The sequence below is a fragment of the Bombina bombina genome, chromosome 4 (assembly GCF_027579735.1).
Source record: "Bombina bombina isolate aBomBom1 chromosome 4, aBomBom1.pri, whole genome shotgun sequence".
NCBI lineage: Eukaryota > Metazoa > Chordata > Amphibia > Anura > Bombinatoridae > Bombina > Bombina bombina.
In genome coordinates, this window is record NC_069502.1 from 1,107,154,200 (window position 1) to 1,107,174,737 (window position 20,538).

Genomic DNA, 20,538 nt, shown 5'->3' on the forward strand with positions numbered 1-20,538 from the left:
TACGTCTGCTGGCTATCTACTGAAGACGAGACAAGGGATACACCGATTGGACACCGCATACCACGTGACCGGCTGTGCATACATCATCGGACGCGCACTGTGTGAATTGAGAAACACACTGAATCGGCACAGAGGATTCTGCAAGAAGCGGTGAGCAAAGGGGATCTGTTTGCAGCACACGGAGCCGGAAGGATTGTGACAACGCAGCACCGCATTGGATGCAGTGAGTATAGCCAGCGAATTTACTGTGGCAATGTCAATCTCATATGGCATACTCTTTTTGTGCTGTTGGTTTGTCTGAAGAGTCCGGGGCAAGAGTGTGCAAGCATTTGAACTCTGTGTTAAGCTTACCTTTTCAACGGACTGCTTAATCCCTTGTCTCTGGGCATATATTGCAATCTTGCAAGTGAGAGTTGAGAATCATTCCCACAATGGGAGCTTTCTAATACAGTGCACTTTACTAACTTTCCTTTACTCATTATATATATATATATATATATATATATATAGAAAGACAAGAGCAAAAAAACACCTCTCATAGTGCAGATCAATTTTAATAAAATATATTGAATATATAAAACCTCCCCTAGGGTAATCCCTACTCACAATATGAACCCTCAATCATATGAGGTAAGGAAGGAAGAATAGATAAATAAGTGTCCCCACTGTATCCACAAGCGATTCTTCCTTTAGAGTCTCAAGTAGCCAGGTATCCGAGGTGCGGACCGGATGCACCAAATGTAGTTGTATATGCTGTAGCAAGTGGCTCAAATTACAGCAACAAAGTGTCCAAATGAACACTTTAAACGAACCACAACCAGCATGGAGTACTAGGCAGCGTGTGTGTACCATTGTTGATTTAAAATATGACTACTGATTTTTTTTATATATATTTCTAAAAAAAGTGTGTGTATCATTTTTCTGTATTAGTGGATACACATTTGTTGTGCACTCATCTATACGGGTATTTTACATAATATATACATATATATACATATTTCAATGAATAGTCCTGAAGTAAAATAACTAAAGAAAACTCTTTAATATTCAATCCTTTTTACACCATAGGAGAAAGATTTTGCCCAGGAGTGGGGTACGTGAGCTCTACAAATGAGATAAGGCGGGAAATTATCCATCAGCTATGCATCAGACCCATGGCCCACAGTGAATTGGTGAAGGCATTGCCTGAGGATGTCAGTATACCCATACGTAAAACTGTAAAGTGCAATGTATAAAGAAAGTGATGTTGTTTTTTCAAGTAGTGAAATAAATTAAGCTTTTTATGATTTACTCTTTCGGTTTTTAAGTAATGCTTATCAATGATGCTTTAAACAGTGGGGAAAATATTTATTCGGTAGATTTTGCTTAAAGGGATAAAAAGGTAAAAAATGAAATGTGCATTTCAATTTAAAATAGTCATATTTGCAGTATACTTTCATTGACAAAAATGCTTCTGATAAAAGTAATTAGTGCTTTCTTTCATGTAATTGGCAAGAGTCCATGAGCTAGTGACGTATGGGATATACAATCCTACCAGGAGGGGCAAAGTTTCCCAAACCTCAAAATACCTATAAATACACCCCTCACCACACCCACAATACAGTTTTACAAACTTTGCCTCCTATGGAGGTGGTGAAGTAAGTTTGTGATAAGATTTCTACGTTGATATGCGCTTCTCAGCATTTTGAAGCCAGATTCCTCTCAGAGTACAGTGAATGTCAGAGGGATGTGAAGGGAGTATCACCTATTGAATGCAATGGTTTTCCTCACGGGAGATCTATTTCATAGGTTCTCTGTTAATTAAGCTCTGTCGTAGAGATTAATCTCCTACCTCCCTTTTCAGATTGACGATATACTCTCATATTCCATTACCTCTACTGATAGCCAAACCAGTACTGAAACGGTTATCTGCTATATGTGCATGGGTGTCTTTTGGTAATTATGTTTTCATTACTTAAGACACTCTCAGCTATGATTTGGCACTTTATGTATTTCTATAAAGTTCTAAATATATGTATTGTACTTATATTTGCCATGATTCAGGTTTTCAGTATATTTCCTTTTGCAGACTGTCAGTTTCATATCTGGGAAATGCTTTTTTTTTTTTTTTAGGAAAAATGTATTTCTTACCTGGGGTATAGTCTCTTTTTCAAATTGACTGTCTTTTAAATTTGCGGGCAGAATTAGGTTCGCAAGGGCGCAAAATGCCAAATTGCATCATTCTTGGCACAAGATTTTTTTGGCGTGATGTTACATTCGTTGACGTAAATTTGTCATTTCTCCTACATTGGTGTATCCGGTCCACGGCTTCATCCTTACTTGTGGGATATTCTCTTCCCCTACAGGAAGTGGCAAAGAGAGCACACAGCAGAGCTGTCCATATAGCTCCCCCCAGGCTCCGCCCCCCAGTCATTCTCTTTGCCGCTCTGAACAAGTAGCATCTCCACGGGGGTGGTAAAGAGTATGTGGTGTTAGTTGTAGTTTTTTATTTCTTCTATCAAGAGTTTGTTATTTTAAAATAGTGCCGGTTTGTACTATTTACTCTACAGCAGAAAGTGATGAAGATTTCTGCTAAGAGGAATATGATTTTAGCACCAGTAACTAAAATCCATTGCTGTTCCCACGCAGGACTGTTAACCAGAGAACATCAGTTGGGGGGAACAGTTTGCAAGCTTAACTGCTTCAGGTATGATCAGGCATTTTTCTAACAAGACCATGTAATGCTAGAAGTCTGTCAGAAATTCCCTCTGGGATTGGTAAGCCATTTTTTTCTAATAGACTCTGTATAAAATGATGGCTTATATTTAGGGCTCTATGCTGGTTGACACTATTGTGGGCTTTAAAATCGATTGCTTTTTAGCATGTTTTTCACTATAAATAAGGTGTTTTTTAAGACTTTAAAACACTTTTGGGGTTTAATTTCGGCCTGGCACTTATTTGGACACCTAAATCTAGTCAGAAAGGCCCCTCCACTCTAGAATGAAGAGGGAGGAGGCCTAATTTTTAGGCCTAAATTGTGCAGTTGTTTTTGCCTATTCAATCCATGCAGCTTCATGTGGGGAGTCAAGAGGCATCATAAAAGACTCCAGGGAGGCTTATTTCCTGCTAAAATAATCCCTAATGAAGGTAAAAGGCTACAGTGAAATCTGTGGCTAGTACTGTAGTGTGTTAACTGGTTAATAACTGTTATTAACTCCGGTTTGGGCATTAAGGGGTTAATTGATCTGAAAATTTGTGTGCAATCTTTTCAAAGCATTAAGACTCTGGTGAAAATTTCATTAAAATCGGATGTTTATTTCATGGTTTTTTTGATGTTTCAGTAAAAAAGTGTGCATTAAGGGGTTAATTGATCTGAAAATTTGTGTGCAATCATTTCAAAGCATTAAGACTCTGTGGTGAAAATTTCATTAAAATCGGATGTTTATTTCATGGTTTTTTCATATTTCAGTAAAAAAGTGTGTTTTTTTATTATTTAAAGAGACAGTAACGTTTTTGTCAAAAATAATTTTTATTGCATTATAGTTCTGTTTAAGTCTGTTAAACATGTCTGAGTCTTCAGATAGCCTATGTTCTGTATGTCCAAAGGCCAAGGTGGTTCCCCCATTAAATTTATGTGTGAAGTGTGCCATAGCGTCCAAACAGCTTAAGGACAGTACAATCACACTTAAAAATATAGCCCAAGATGATTCTTTAGCTGAAGGTAGTGAAAATAGCTTGCTTTCCTCTCCTGTGTCAACACCAGCTATGCCCGCGCAGGCGATGCCCAGTACATCTAGCGCACCATTTGCGATTACTATGCAACAGTTAGCAGCAGTAATGGATAATTCTATCGCAGCATTTTTATCCAAACTGCCAGCTTTCCTAGGAAGCGTGATTGCTCAGTTTTAAATACAGAAAATGAGCAAGTAGACGCAGAGGATAATTTATCTGTAGTGCCCTCACATCAATCTGACTTGGTGGTGAGGGAGGGCTTGTCTGAGGGAGAAATTTCTGACACAGGAAAAGTTTCTCAGCAGGCAGAGCCTGATACCATAGCATTTAAATTTAAGCTAGAACACCTCCGCGCTCTACTTAAGGAGGTCCTGGCTACTCTTGATGATTGTGACCCTTTGGTGGTCCCAGAAAAATTGTGTAAAATGGATAAATTCTTAGAGGTCCCAGTACACACTGATGCGTTTCCGATACCTAAGAGGGTGGCGGATATAGTGAATAAGGAGTGGGAGAAACCAGGTGTACCTTTTGTTCCCCCTCCTATATTTAAGAAAATGTTCCCCATTGTTGACCCCGGAAGGGACGCGTGGCAGACGGTCCCTAAGATAGAGGGGGCAGTTTCAAAGCTAGCTAAGCGCACAACTATACCAATAGAAGACAGTGGCGCTTTCAAAGATCCTATGGATAAAAAATTAGAAGGTTTATTTAAGAAAATTTTTGTTCAACAAGGTTTTCTTCTTCAACCAATTTCTTGCATTATTCCTGTAACCACTGCAGCTGCTTTTTGGTTTGAGGAATTAGAAAACTCGCTCCAGAAGGAGACTTCTTAGGATGAAGTCATGGATAGAATTCACGCCCTGAAGTTGGCTAATTCTTTCATTACAGATGCCGCTTTTCAGTTAGCTAAATTAGCGGCAAAAAATTCTGGTTTCGCAATAGTGGCGCGTAGAGCGCTTTGACTAAAATCGTGGTCGGCGGATGTGTCGTCCAAAACAAAATTGTTTAATATTCCTTTCAAGGTAAGACCCTATTCGGGCCAGAGTTGAAAGAAATTATTTCAGATATCACTGGGGGAAAAAGCCATGCCCTTCCACAGGATAGACCTTTCAAAGTTAAAAATAAGTCTAATTTTCGTTCCTTTCACAATTTCAGGAACGGACCGGCTTCTACCTCTACAGCCACTAGGCAAGAGGGTAACGCACCCCAGCCCAAACCAGCATGGAAACCATTGCAAGGCTGGACCAAGGGTAAACAGGCCAAAAGACCTGCTGCTGCTACCAAGACAGCATGAAGGGGTAGCCCCCGATCCGGGACCGGATCTAGTAGGGGGCAGATTTTCTCTCTTTGCTCAGGCCTGGGCAAGAGCTGTTCCGGACCCCTGGGCACTAGAAATTGTCTCTCAGGAGTATCTTCTAGAATTCAAGGACCTTCCTCCAAGGGGAAGGTTCCACTTGTCTCGCTTATCTTTAGACCAGATAGAGAGACAGGAATTCTTACATTGCGTAGATTACCTTTTAAAAATGGGAGTGATAAACCCAGTTCCAACAGCAGAACAAGGACTGGGATTTTACTCAAACCTGTTTGTAGTTCCCAAAAAGGAAGGAACTTTCAGGCCAATTCTGGATTTAAAGATCCTAGACCAATTACTCAGAGTTCCATCATTCCAAATGGAAACCATTCGGATTACCAGTTCGTGGCTCTTCCCTTCGGATTGGCCACTGCTCCGATAATTTTCACAAAGGTGCTAGGGTCCCTTCTAGCGGTGCTAAGGACAAGGGGCATTGCAGTAGCACCTTAACTAGATGACATTTAATACAGGCGTCGTCTTTTCACAAAGCAAGGGCTCATACGGACATTGTTCTAGCCTTTCTAAGGTCTCACGGGTGGAAGGTGAACATAGAAAAAAGTTCTCTGTCCCCGTTCACAAGGGTTCCCTTCCTGGGAACAATAATAGACTCGGTAGAAATGAAAATCTTTCTGACAGAGGTCAGGAAACTAAAACTTTTGAACACTTGTCGAGTTCTTCAATCCATTCCTCAACCCTCCATAGCTCAGTGCATGGAGGTAACAGGACTACTGGTTGCGGCAATGGACGTGGTTCCTTTTGCTCGAATTCATTTAAAACCATTGCAACTGTGCATGCTCAAACAATGAAATGGGGATTATGCAGATTTTTCTCCCCAGATTCAGATGGACCAGCAAACCAGAGACTCACTCCTCTGGTGGTTGTCTCAGGATCACCTGTCTCAGGGAATGAGTTTCCGAAGACCGAAGTGGATCATTGTCACGACCGACGCCAGCCTTTTAGGCTGGGGCGCGGTCTGGAAGTCCCTGAAGGTTCAGGGTCTATGGTCTCGGGAAGAATTTCTTCTCCCGATAAACATTTTGGAATTGAGAGCGATATTCAATGCGCTCCAGGCATGGCCTCAACTAGCGGAGGCCAAATTTATCAGTTTTCAGTCGGACAACTTGACGACTGTTGCGTACATCAATCATCAGGGGAGAACAAAGAGTTCCCTGGCGATGAGGGAGGTATCCAAGATCATCAAATGGGCAGAGGATCACTCCTGCCATCTATCAGCAATTCACATCCCAGGAGTGGACAACTGGGAAGCGGATTATCTGAGTCTTCAAACTTTCCATCCGGGGGAGTGGGAACTCCACCCGGAGGTTTTTTTGCTCAGCTGACCCAGCTATGGGGCATTACAGATCTGGATCTGATGGCGTCACGTCAGAACTTCAAAGTTACACGTTACGGGTCCAGGTCCAGGGATCCCAAGGCGACATTGGTAGATACCTTAGTAGCGCCTTGGTCGTTCAATCTAGCTTATGTCTTTCCACCGTTTCCCCTTCTCCCCCGGCTAGTAGCCAGGATCAAGCAGGAGAAGGCTTCGGTAATTCTAATAGCTCCTGCGTGGCCACGCAGGACTTGGTATGCAGACCTGGTGAATATGTCATCGGTTCCACCATGGAAGCTGCCTTTGAGGCAGGACCTTCTAATTCAAGGTCGATTCGAACATCCAAACCTAGTTTCTCTGCAACTGACTGCTTGGAGATTGAACGCTTGATTCTAGCTAAACGTGGGGTTTCGGAATCAGTTATAGATACTCTGATCCAGGCTAGAAAGCCTGTCACCAGGAAAATTTACCATAAGATATGGCGGAAATATCTTTGCTGGTGCGAATCCAAGGGTTACTCATGGAGTAAGATTAGGATTCCAAGGATACTATCTTTTCTCCAAGAAGGATTGGAGAAAGGTCTGTCAGCTAGTTCTTTTAAGGGACAGATATCTGCTCTGTCTGTTTGGTTACACAAGCGTCTGGCAGCCATGCCAGATATTCAGGGTTTGTACAGGCTTTAGTCAGAATCAAGCCTGTCTACAGACCTGTGGCTCCTCCATGGAGTCTAAATTTAGTTCTTTCAGTTCTTCAAGGGGTTCCGTTTGAACCTCTACATTCCATAGATATTAAGTTACTATCTTGGAAAGTTTTGTTTTTTTGTAGCTATTTCTTCTGCTAGAAGAGTTTCTGAATTGTCTGCTTTGCAGTGTAATTCACCCTATCTGGTGTTTCATACAGATAAGGTCGTTTTACGTACCAAACCTGGTTTTCTTCCAAAAGTGGTTTCCAATAAGAATATCAACCAGGAAATAGTTGTTCCTTCTCTGTGTCCTAATCCAGTTTCTAACAAGGAACGTCTGTTACACCATCTTGATGGGGTTCGTGCTTTAAAGTTTTATCTAAAAGCAACTAAAGACTTCAGACAAACATCGTCCTTGTTTGTCGTCTATTCTGGCAAGAGGAGAAGTCAAAAGGCGACTGCGACCTCTCTGTCTTTCTGGCTGAAAAGCATCATCCGGTTGGCTTATGAGACTGCTGGAAGGCAGCCTCCTGAACGAATTTCAGCTCACTCTACTAGAGCTGTGGCTTCCACATGGGCTTCCAAGAATGAGGCTTCTGTTGAACAGATTTGTAAGGCAGCGACTTGGTCTTCACTGCATACGTTTGCCAAATTTTACAAATTCATTACTTTTGCTTCTTCGGAGGCTATTTTTGGGAGAAAGGTTTTGCAAGCAGTGGTGCCTTCCGTTTAGGTTACCTGACTTGTTCCCTCCCTTCATCCGTGTCCTAAAGCTTTGGTATTGGTTCCCACAAGTAAGGATGAAGCCGTGGACCGGATACACCAATGTAGGAGAAAACAGAATTTATGTTTACCTGATAAATTTCTTTCTCCTACGGTGTATCCGGTCCACGGCCCGCCCTGGCATTTTGGTCAGGTTTAAATTTATTTTTTGTAAACTACAGTCACCACTGCACCTTATGGTTCTCCTTTTTCTCCTAACCGTCGGTCGAATGACTGGGGGGGCGGAGCCTGGGGGGAGCTATATGGACAGCTCTGCTGTGTGCTCTCTTTGCCACTTCCTGTAGGGGAAGAGAATATCCCACAAGTAAGGATGAAGCCGTGGACCGGATACACCGTAGGAGAAAGAAATTTATCAGGTAAACATAAATTCTGTTTTCCGGCATCTTAGTCGACGCCGAGTCCTTCACAAGGTTGCGTCTTCTGTGACGCGAGTGTGTCATTTACAGACGTTTTTGGCACCAAAATTTTTTTTTCTGTTTGTTGTGCGTCATACTTGCCGCCAAATATTTTCATTATTTAAGACCCTATTCCTATATGCCTCTTGCCATTTCTCTCTATCAGAGGGATATGCTGTTTGCTTTTTTTCACATTCCTGAAACTGCCATATAAGGAAATTGATCATTTTGCTTTATATGTTGTTTTTTTCTCTTACATTTGCAAGATGTCTCAATCTAATCCTGTCTCAGAAATCGCAGTTGGAACCCAGCTGCATGATAACAGTTCTACCAAAGCTAAGTGCATTTGTTGTAAACTTGTGGAGGTTATATCTCCTGCTGTGGTTTGTAATAGTTGTCATGATAATCTTTTACATGCAGAGAATGTATCCATCAGTAGTAGTTCATTACCTGTTGCTGTTCCCTCAACATCTAATGCACAAGATATACCTGTAAATTTAAAAGAATGTATTTCTGATTCTATTCAGAAGGCTTTGTCTGCCGTCCTGCCTTCTAGTAAACGTAAAAGGTCTTTCAAATGACCGGCAACATGCTGATTTATCCTTTTCTGATGGGGATCTATCTGGTTCAGAAGATCTTGCCTCAGATATGGACACTGACAAATCTTCTTATTTATTTAAAATGGAGTATATTCGTTCTTTGTTAAAAGAAGTGTTGATTAGATTGGATATGGAGGAAACAAGTCCTATTGATATTAAAACTAGTAAACATTTAAATTCTGTTTATAAACCTCCTGTGGTTATTCCAGAGGTTTTTCCAGTTCCTGATGCTATTTCTGATATGATTTCTAAGGAATGGAATAGGCCTGGTGGTACTTTTATTCCTTCTTGAAGGTTTAAAAAAATTGTATCCTTTGCCAGCAGTTACTTTAGAGTTTTTGGAAAAGGGGCTATCTCTACTCTTGCTAAATGTACTACTATTCCTACGGAAGATAGTATTTCTTTTAAAGATCCTTTAGATAGGAAACTTGAATCCTCTAAGGAAAGCCTATTTATATTCAGGTCATCTTCTCAGGCCTGCAATTTCTTTGGCTGATGTTGAAGCTGCTTCAATCTTTTGGTTGGAAACTTTAGCGCAACAAGTATTGGATCATGAGTTGTCTAGCATTGTTAACTTGATTCAACATGCTAATAATTTTATTTGTGATGCCATTTTTGATATAATCAAAACTGATGTTAAATCTTGGAATGCTGACATGACTTCTAAGTCCAGATTGATATCTCTTTCTTTCCAAGGTAATAAGTTATTTGGTTCTCAGTTGGATTCAATAATTTCAACTGTCACTGTGGGGGAAGGGAGTTTTTTTGCCTCATGATAAAAGACCTAAGTGTAAATCTAAAGCTTTTAACCGTTTTCGTTCCTTTCAACAAAATAAGGAACAGAAACCTAATCCCTCCCCCAAGGAATCTGTTTCCAATTGGAAGCCTTTTTTGAATTGGAATAAATTCAAGCTATTTAAGAGATCAAAGCCAGCTCCCAAGTCCGCATGAAGGTGCGGCCCTCATTCCAGCTCAGCTGGTAGGGGGCAGATTAAGATTTTTCAAAGATGTTTGGACCAATTCAGTCCAAAATCAATGGATTCAGAGTATTGTCTCTCAGGGGTACAGAATAGGATTCAGAGTAAGACCGCCTGTGAGAAGATTTTTTCTCTCACGCATCCCTGCAAACCCAGTAAAGGCTCAGGCTTTCCTGAAGTGTGTTTTAGACCTGGAGTTATCAGGGGTAATCATGCCAGTTCCGTTTCAGGAACAGGGTCTAGGGTTTTATTCAAATCTATTCATTGTCCCAAAGAGAGAAAATTAATTCAGACCAGTTTTGGATCTAAAAATTTTGAAACGATATGTAAGAGTGCCAACTTTCAAAATGGTGACTATAAGGACTATTCTGCATTTTGTTCAGCAAGGGCATTATATCTCCACAATAGACTTACAGGATGCATATCTTCATATTCCGATTCATCCAGATCACTATCAGTTCCTGAGATTCTCTTTTCTAGGCAAGCATTACCAATTTGTTGCTCTTCCTTTTGGCCTAGCGACAACTCCAAGAATCTTTTCAAAGGTTATCGGTGCCCTACTCTCTGTAATCAGAGAGCAGGGTATTGCGGTACTTTGCTCGTTTTCATATGAGACCTCTCCAGCTTTGTATGCTGAACCAATGGTGCAGGGATTATACAAGGATATCACAATTAATATCCTTAAATCCCAATGTTCGACTATCTCTGACTTGGTGGTTAGATCACCATCGTATTGTTCTATGGGCCTCTTTCGTTCGACCAACCTGGACTGTGATCACAACAGATGCGAGTCTTTCAGGTTGGGGAGCTGTTTGGGGATCTCTGACAGCACAAGGGGTTTGGAAATCTCAAGAGGCGAGATTACCAATAAATATTTATTTCATGTAATTGGCAAGAGTCCATGAGCTAGTGACATATGGGATATACAATCCTACCAGGAGGGGCAAAGTTTCCCAAATGCCTATAAATACACCCCTCACCACACCCACAATTCAGTTTTACAAACTTTGCCTCCTATGGAGGTGGTGAAGTAAGTTTGTGCTAAGATTTCTACGTTGATATGCGCTTCTCAGCATTGTTGAAGCCCGATTCCTCTCAGAGTACAGCGAATGTCAGAGGGACGTGAAGGGAGTATCACTTATTGAATACGATTATTTCCCTAACGGGGGTCTATTTCATAGGTTCTCTGTTATCGCTCGTAGAGATTCATCTCCTACCTCCCTTTTCAGATCGACTATATACTCTCAATTTACCATTACCTCTACTAATAACTGTTTTAGTACTGCTTCGGCTATCTGCTATATGTGGATGGGTGTCTTTTGGTAAGTATGTTTTCATTTACTTAAGACACTCTCAGCTATGGATTGGCACTTTATGCAAATTATATAAAGTTCTAAATATATGTATTGTACTTATATTTGCCATGAGTCAGGTTCATGTATTTCCTTCAGCAGACTGTCATATTTGGGGAATTTAAACATTTTAAGAAATGTATTTCTTACCTGGGGTTTAGTCTTTTTTTCAATTGACTACTTCTTGCTATTGCGGGTATTAGGCCTGCGGGTGCGTCAAATACTAAACTTTATTGCGTCATTCTTGGCGCGAAAAGACACGTTTATGACGCAACTTCGTCATTTCCTGCGTCATACGTGACGCCGAGACCTTTCACACGGCGGCGTCATTAGTGACACGAGTGTGTCATTTCCGGTTATTTTTTGGCGCCAAAAAAGTTTACGTTACGTTGTGCGTCATACTTGGCGCCAAATTTTTTTCATTATTTCAATACCCCATTGATGTTTGCCTCTTGCTTTTTTCTCTATCAGAGGCCTATGCTTTTGCATTTTTTCCCATTCCTGAAACTGTCATATAAGAAAATAGATAATTTTGCTTTATATGTTGTTTTTTCTCTTACATTGAGCAAGATGTCCCAATCTGATCCTGTCTCAGAAGTTTCTGCTGGAACATTGCTGCCTGACATCGGTTCTACCAAAGCTAAGTGCATTTGTTGTAAAAGTGTAGAAATGATTCCACCAAATGTCATTTGTAATAGTTGTCATGATAAACTTTTACATGCAGATAGTGTTTCCATCAGTAATAGTACATTGCCAGTTGCAGTTCCTTCAACTTCTAATGTACATGATATACCTGTAAATTTTTAAGAATTTGTTTCTGATTCTATTCTGAAGGCTTTGTCTGCATTTCCACCTTCTAATAAACGTAAAAGGTCTTTTAAAACTTCTCATTTAGCTGATGAAATTTCAAATGACCAGCAACATAATTATTTATCCTCTTCTGATGAGGATCTATCTGATTCAGAAGATCCTTCCTCAGACATTGACACTGACAAATCTACTTATTTATTTAAAATAGAGTATATGCATTCTTTATGAAAAGAAGTGTTAATTACTTTGGATATTGAGATAATCAGTCCTATTGACGTTCAGTCTAATAAACGTTAAAATGCTGTTTTTAAACCTCCTGTGGTTTCCCCAGGGGTTTTTCCTTTTCCTGATGCTATTTCTGATATGATTTCTAGGGAATGGAATAAGCCAGGTACTACTTTTATTCCTTCTTTAAGGTTTAAAAAATTGTATCCTTTACCAGCAAAATCTATAGAGTTTTGGGAAAAAATCCCCAAAGTTGATGGGGCTATTTCTACTCTTGCTAAACGTACCACTATTCCTATGGAAGATAGTACTTCCTTTAAGGATCCTTTAGATAGGAAGCTTGAATCTTATCTAAGGAAGGCCTATTTATATTCAGGTCATCTTCTCAGACCTGCTATTTCTTTGGCTGATGTTGCGGCTGCCTCAACTTTTTTGTTGGAGAATTTAGCGCAGCGAGAATTGGATCCTGACATATCTAGCATTACTCGCTTACTGCAACATGCTAATCATTTTATTTGTGATGCCATTTTTGATATTATCAAAATTGATGTTAGATCCATGTCTTTAGCTGTATTAGCTAGAAGAGCTTTGTGGCTTAAATCTTGGAATGCTGATATGACATCTAAATCTAGATTACTATCTCTTTCTTTCCAAGGTAATAATTAAATTTCTTCTCAGTTGGATTCTATTATTTCAACTATCACTGGAGGAAAAGGAGTTTTTCTGCCTAAGGATAAAAAAACCTAAGGGTAAATCTAAGGCTTCTAACCGTTTTCGTTCCTTTCATCAGAATAAGGAACAAAAACTCAATCCTCCCCTCAAGGAATCTGCTTCCAATTGGAAGCCTTCCTCAAATTGGAATAAATCCAAGCCATTTAGGAAACCAAAGTCTGCCCCTAAGTCCGCATGAAGGTGCGGCCCTCATTCCAGCTCAGCTGGTAGGCGGCAGATTAAGGTTTTTCAAGGATTTTTGGATAAAATCTGTCCAAAATCATTGGATTCAGAGCATTGTCTCTCAGGGGTATCGAATAGGATTGAAAGTAAGACCTCCTGTGAGAAGATTTTTTTCTTTCACACATCCCTGTAAATCCAGTAAAAGCTCAGGCTTTTCTGAAGTGTGTTTCAGACCTGGAGTCTTCAGGGGTAATCATGCCAGTTCCTGCTCAGGAACAAGGTTTGGGGTTTTATTCAAACCTATTCATTGTACCAAAGAAAGAAAATTTATTCAGATCAGTTCTGGATCTGAAAATTTTGAATCGTTATGTAAGAGTACCAACTTTCAAGATGGTGACTATAAGGACTATTCTGCCTTTTGTTCAGCAAGGACATTATATGTCCACAATAAACTTGCAGGATGCATACCTTCTTATTCCGATTCATCCAGAACACTATCAGTTTCTGAGATTCTCTTTTCTAGACAGGCATTACCCATTTGTTGCTCTTCCATTTGTCCTAGCAACATCTTCAAGAATCTTTTCAAAGGTTCTGGGTGCCCTACTATCTGTAATCAGAGAACAGGGTATTGCGGCGTTTCCTTATTTGAACGATATATTAGTAATAGCTCAGTCTTTACATACTGCAGAATCTCACACGAATCAACTAGTGTTGTTTCTTCGGAAACATGGTTGGAGGATCAATTTACCAAAAAGTTTCTTGATTCCTCAGACAAGGGTCACCTTTTTAGGCTTCCAGATAGATTCAGTGTCCATGACCCTGTCTCTAACAGACAAGAGATGTTTAAAATTGGTCGCAGCATGCCGGCACCTTCAGTCTCAGTCATTCCCTTCAGTGGCTATGTGCATGGAAGTTTTAGGTCTCATGACTGCAGCATCGGACGTGATCCCCTTTGCTCGTTTTCACATGAGACCTCTACAGCTTTGCGTGCTGAATCAATGGTGCAGGGATTATACAAAGATATCACAATTAATATCCTTGAATCCCAATGTATGACACTCTCTGACATGGTGGATAGATCACCATTGTTTGGTTCAAGGGGCTTCTTTTGTTCGGCCAACCTGGACTGTGATCTCAACAGATGCGAGTCTTTCAGGTTGAGGAGCTGTTTGGGGATCTCTGACAGCACAAGGGGTTTGTAAATCTCAAGAGGCGAGATTACCAATAAATATTTTAGATTCTCATATTTTGCAATTCTCAGGGCTCTTCAGTTTTGGCCTCTGCTAAAGAGAGAACCAGTCATTTGTTTTCAGACAGACAATATCACAACTGTGGCTTATGTCAATCATCAGGGTGGGACTCACAGTCCCCAAGCTATGAAAGAAGTATCTTGGATACTTGCTTGGGCGGAATCCAGCTCCTGTCTAATCTCTGCGGTGCATATCCCAGGTGTAGAAAATTGGGAGGCGGATTATCTCAGCCGCCAGACTTTACATCCAGGGGAGTGGTCTCTCCATCCAGATGTGTTTTCTCACATTGCTCAGATGTGGGGTCTTCCAGAGATAGATCTCATGGCCTCTCATCTAAACATGAAACTTCCCAGATACCTGTCCAGGTCCAGGGATGTTCAGGTGGAAGCAGTGGATGCACTGACACTTCCTTGGTGTTATCATACTGCTTACATCTTCCCGCCTCCAGTTCTCCTTCCAAGAGTGATCTCCAAAATCATCATGGAACAGTCTTTTGTGTTGCTGGTGGCTCCAGCATGGCCACACAGATTTTGGTATGCGGATCTGGTTCGGATGTCCAGTTGCCCGCCTTGGCCACTTCCGTTACAGACGGACCTACTATCTCAAGGTCCGTTTTTCCATCAGGATCTCAAATCATTAAATTTGAAGGTATGGAAATTGAACGCTTAGTTCTAAGTCATAGAGGTTTCTCTGACTCAGCGATTAATACTATGTTACAAGCTCGTAAATCTGTCTCTAGAAAGATTTATTATAGAGTTTGGAAGACTTACATTTCATGGTGATCTTCTCATAAATTCTCCTGGCATTCTTTTAGAATTCCTAGAATTTTACAGTTCCTTCAGGATGGTTTGGATAAGGGTTTGTCTGCAAGTTCCTTGAAAGGTCAAATCTCCGCTCTTTCTGTTTTATTTCACAGAAAGATTGCTATACTTCCTGATATACACTGTTTTGTACAGGCTTTAGTTTGTATTAAGCCTGTCATTAATTCAATTTCTCCTCCTTGGAGTCTTAATTTGGTTCTGAAGGCTTTACAAGCTCCTCCATTTGAGCCTATGTATTCTTTGGACATTAAGCTACTTTCTTTGAAAGTGTTGTTCCTTTTGGCTATCTCTTCTGCTAGAAGAGTTTCTGAGTTATCTGCTCTTTCTTGTGAGTCTCCTTTTCTGATTTTTCATCAGGATAAGGCAGTTTTGCAGACTTCTTTTCAATTTTTACCTAAGGTTGTGAATTCTTACAACATTAATAGAGAAATTGTTGTCCCTTCCTTGTGTCCTAATCCTAAGAATTCTTTGGAAAGATCCTTACATTCTTTGGATGTGGTAAGAGCTTTGAAATATTATGTGGAAGCTACTAAAGATTTCAGGAAGACTTCCAGTCTATTTGTTTTATTTTCTGGTCCTAGGAAAGGTCAGACGGCTTCTGCTATTTCCTTGGCTTCTTGGTTGAAACTTTTGATTCATCAAGCTTATTCGGAGTCGGGTCAGGCCCCGCCTCAGAGAATTATAGCTCATTATACTAGATCAGTCTCCACTTTGTGGGCTTTTAAAAATGAAGCTTCAGTTGATCAGATTTGCAAAGCGGCGACTTGGTCCTCTTTGCATACATTTACTAAATTCTACCGTTTTGATGTATTTGCTTCTTCGGAAGCAGTTTTTGGTAGAAAAGTTCTTCAGGCAGCTGTTTCAGTTTGATTCTTCTGCTTTTGATTTAAGTTTTTTCTTTCAAAAATGAAATAAACTTATTTTTTTGGGTTGTGGATTAATTTTTTCAGAGGAATATGGCTGTTTTTATTTTTATTCCCTCCCTCTCTAGTGACTCTTGAGTGGAAGACTCCACATCTTGGGTATTGATATCCCATATGTCACTAGCTCATGGACTCTTGCCAATTACATGAAAGAAAACATAATTTATGTAAGAACTTACCTGATAAATTAATTTCTTTCATATTGGCAAGAGTCCATGAGGCCCACCCTTTTTATGATGGTTATGATTTTTTGTATAAAGCACAATTATTTCCAAATTTCCTTTGTTGATGCTTTCTACACCTTTCTTTATCACCCCACTGCTTGGCTATTCGGTAAACTGAATTGTGGGTGTGGTGAGGGGTGTATTTATAGGCATTTTGAGGTTTGGGAAACTTTGCCTCTCCTGGTAGGATTGTATATCCCATATGTCACTAGCTCATGGACTCTTGCCAATATGAAAGAAATTAATTTATCAGGTAAGTCCTTACATAAATTATGTTTTTGGAACTCTGTGCAATTCTCAGGGCTCTTCAGTTTTGGCATATGTCAATCATCAGGGTGGGACTCACAGTCCTCAAGCTATGAAAGAAGTATCTTGGATACTTGTTTGGGCGGAATCCAGCTCCTGTCTAATTTCTGCAGTTCATATCCCAGGTATAGACAATTGGGAAGCGGATTATCTCAGTCGTCAGACTTTACATCCAGGAGAGTGGTCTCTCCACCCAGATGTGTTTTCTCAAATTGTTTAGATGTGGGGTCTTCCAGAAATAGATCTGATGGCATCTCATCTAAACAAAAAACTTCCCAGGTACCTGTCCAGGGATTCTCGGGCGGAAGCAGTGGATGCGTTGACACTTCGTTGGTGTTATCAACCTGCTTATATTTTCCTGCCTCTAGTTCTTCTTCCAAGAGTGATCTCCAAAATCATCATGGAGCAATTGTTTGTGTTGCTGGTAGCTCCAGCATGGCCTCACAGGTTTTGGTATGCGGATCTTGTTCGGATGTCCAGTTGCCAACCTTGGCCACTTCCAATAAGACCGGACCTTCTGTCTCAAGGTCCGTTTTTCCATCAGGATCTGAAATCATTAAATTTGAAGGTATGGAAATTGAACGCCTAGTGCTTAGTCATAGAGGTTTCTCTGATTTAGTGATTAGTACTATATTACAGGCTCGTAAATCTGTTTCTAGAAAGATTTATTATCGAGTTTGGAAGACTTACATTTCATGGTGTTCCTCTCATAAATTCTCTTGGCATTCTTTTAGAATTTCTAGAATTTTACAGTTTCTGCAGGATGGTTTGGATAAAGGTTTGTATGCAAGTTCCTTGAAAGAACAAATCTCTGCTCTTTCTGTTTTATTCCACAGAAAAATTGCTAAACTTCCTGATATTCACTGTTTTGTACAGGCTTTGGTTCGTATCAAGCCTGTCATTAAATCAATCTCTCCTCCTTGGAGTCTTAATTTGGTTTTGAAGGCTTTACAGGCTCCTCCATTTGAGCCTATGCATTCTTTGGACATTAAACTACTTTCTTGGAAAGCGTTGTTTCTTTTGGCCTTCTCTTCTGCTAGAAGAGTTTCTGAATTATCTGCTCTCTCTTGTGAATCTCCTTTCTTTTTCAAGATACGATGAGTCCACGGATTTCATCCTTACTTGTGGGATTACGCCTCCTGGTCAACAGGAGGAGGCAAAGAGCACCACAGCAGAGCTGTATAAATAGCTCCTCAATTCCCTCCCAACCCAGTCATTCTCTTTGCCTGTGTTAGTAATAGGAAGAGGTAAAGTAATGTGTTAGTTTAGATTCTTCAATCAAGAGTTTTTTTATTTTAAAATGGTGCCAGTGTGTACTATTTTATTTCAGGGTGTAGCCGTATTCCTTGTCAGCCTCTTGATAGCAGAGCTACAGGTGGCTTTAAAGCAACTGGTGGGATTAATTTTTCACTGCGCCTCCCATACTGTGTGCTGCCTTTCTCATGATGGCCTTAGCAATTACTAACTAAGACCCTATATGTTTCCACAGAATGGCAGGAAGGAAAGAAGACTTCTTCATAACTGTGGGACCCTTCATGCTGTCGATCAGCACTAAGGTATGTTCAGCTGTTAATTTCTGGGACAGCACTAACTCAGAAGCTGCTGCAGATTTATTTCTTCTGTTATGTGTGATCAGTCCACGGGTCATCATTACTTCTGGGATATTATCTGCTCCCCTACAGGAAGTGCAAGAGGATTCACCCAGCAGAGTTGCTATATAGCTCCTCCCCTCTACGTCACCTCCAGTCATTCTCTTGCACCCAAAGACTAGATAGGAGGTGTGAGAGGACTATGGTGATTATACTTAGTTTTTATAACTTCAATCAAAAGTTTGTTATTTTACAATAGCACCGGAGCGTGTTATTACTTCTCTGGCAGAGTTTGAAGAAGAATCTACCAGAGTTTTTCTTATGATTTTAACCGGAGTAGTTAAGATCATATTGCTGTTTCTCGGCCATCTGAGGGAGGTAAAAGCTTCAGATTAGGGGACAGCGGGCAGTTGAATCTGCATTGAGGTATGTAGCAGTTTTTATTTTCTGAATGGAATTGATGAGAAAATCCTGCTATACCGTTATAATGACATGTATGTATACTCTACACTTCAGTGTTCTGGGGATGGTATTTCACCGGAATTACTCTGTAAAAATACATTAAACCTTTTAATAGGTATTTAATTCATGTTAAACGTTTTTGCTGGAATGTAGAATCGTTTGCATTTCTGAGGTACTGAGTGAATAAATATTTGGGCATTATTTTTCCACTTGGCAGTTTGCTTGTTTTGATTATGACAGTTTCGTTTCTCTCTCACTGCTGTGTGTGAGGGGGAGGGGCCGTTTTTGGCGCTCTTTGCTACGCATCAAAAATTTCCAGTCAGTTACACTTATATTTTCTGCATGATCCGGTTCATCTCTAACAGAACTCAGGGGTCTTCAAACTTCTTTGAAGGGAAGTAGATTCTCTCAGCAGAGCTGTGAGATTTATATAGTGACTGTGTTTTAAAACGTTGCTCTGTGATTTTTATGTTTAAAATTTAATTAGTGTTGCTTTACTAATGGGAACAAGCCTTTGCTAACAAGTTATGTTGTTTTTAAAGAGTGATGCTATAACTGTTTTTCAGTTCATTATTTCAACTGTCATTTAATCGTTTAGTGCTTCTTTGAGGCACAGTACGTTTTTGTTAAATAAGATTGTAACCAAGTTGCATGTTTATTGCTAGTGTGTTAAACATGTCTGATTCAGAGGAAGATACCTGTGTCATTTGTTCCAATGCCAAGGTGGAGCCCAATAGAAATTTATGTACTAACTGTATTGATGCTACTTTAAATAAAAGCCAATCTGTACAAATTGAACAAATTTCACCAAACAGCGAGGGGAGAGTTATGCCGTCTAACTCGCCTCACGTGTCAGTACCTGCGTCTCCCGCCCGGGAGGTGCGTGATATTATGGCGCCTAGTACATCTGGGCAGCCATTACAGATAACATTACAAGATATGGCTACTGTTATGACTGAAGTTTTGGCTAAGTTACCAGAACTAAGAGGCAAGCGTGATCACTCTGGGGTGAGAACAGAGTGCGCTGATAATTCTAGGGCCATGTCTGATACTGCGTCACAGCTTGCAGAGCATGAGGACGGAGAGCTTCATTCTGTAGGTGACGGTTCTGATCCAAGCAGATTGGATTCAGATATTTCAAATTTTAAATTTAAATTGGAAAACCTCCGTGTATTACTAGGGGAGGTCTTAGCGGCTCTTAACGATTGTAACACTGTTGCAATACCAGAGAAAATGTGTAGGTTGGATAAATACTTTGCGGTACCGGCGAGTACTGACGTTTTTCCTATACCTAAGAGATTAACTGAAATTGTTACTAAGGAGTGGGATAGACCCGGTGTGCCGTTCTCACCCCCTCCAATATTTAGAAAGATGTTTCCAATAGACGCCACCACACGGGACTTATGGCAAACGGTCCCTAAGGTGGAGGGAGCAGTTTCTACTTTAGCTAAGCGCACCACTATCCCGGTGGAGGATAGCTGTGCTTTTTCAGATCCTATGGATAAAAAATTAGAGGGTTACCTTAAGAAAATGTTTGTTCAACAAGGTTTGATATTGCAACCCCTTGCATGCATCGCGCCGATTACGGCTGCGGCAGCATTTTGGATTGAGTCTCTGGAAGAGAACCTTAGTTCCGCTACGCTGGACGACATTACGGACAGGCTTAGAGTCCTTAAACTAGCTAATTCATTCGTTTCGGAGGCCGTAGTACATTTAACCAAACTTACGGCTAAGAATTCAGGATTCGCCATTCAGGCACGTAGGGCGCTGTGGCTAAAATCCTGGTCGGCTGATGTAACTTCTAAGTCCAAATTACTTAATATACCTTTCAAGGGGCAAACTTTATTTGGGCCCGGT

At 40.5% G+C, this 20,538-nt stretch overlaps 1 protein-coding gene across 1 annotated transcript in view; it reads left to right on the forward strand.

Annotated features, from left to right (window-relative positions):
• UBR2 (ubiquitin protein ligase E3 component n-recognin 2) overlaps positions 1-20,538 on the forward strand; it is a 689,885-nt gene that overhangs the window by 296,344 nt on the left and 373,003 nt on the right. The window contains 1 exon segment of the mRNA XM_053712365.1: positions 1,069-1,193. Coding sequence (XP_053568340.1) covers positions 1,069-1,193 — 125 coding nt within the window.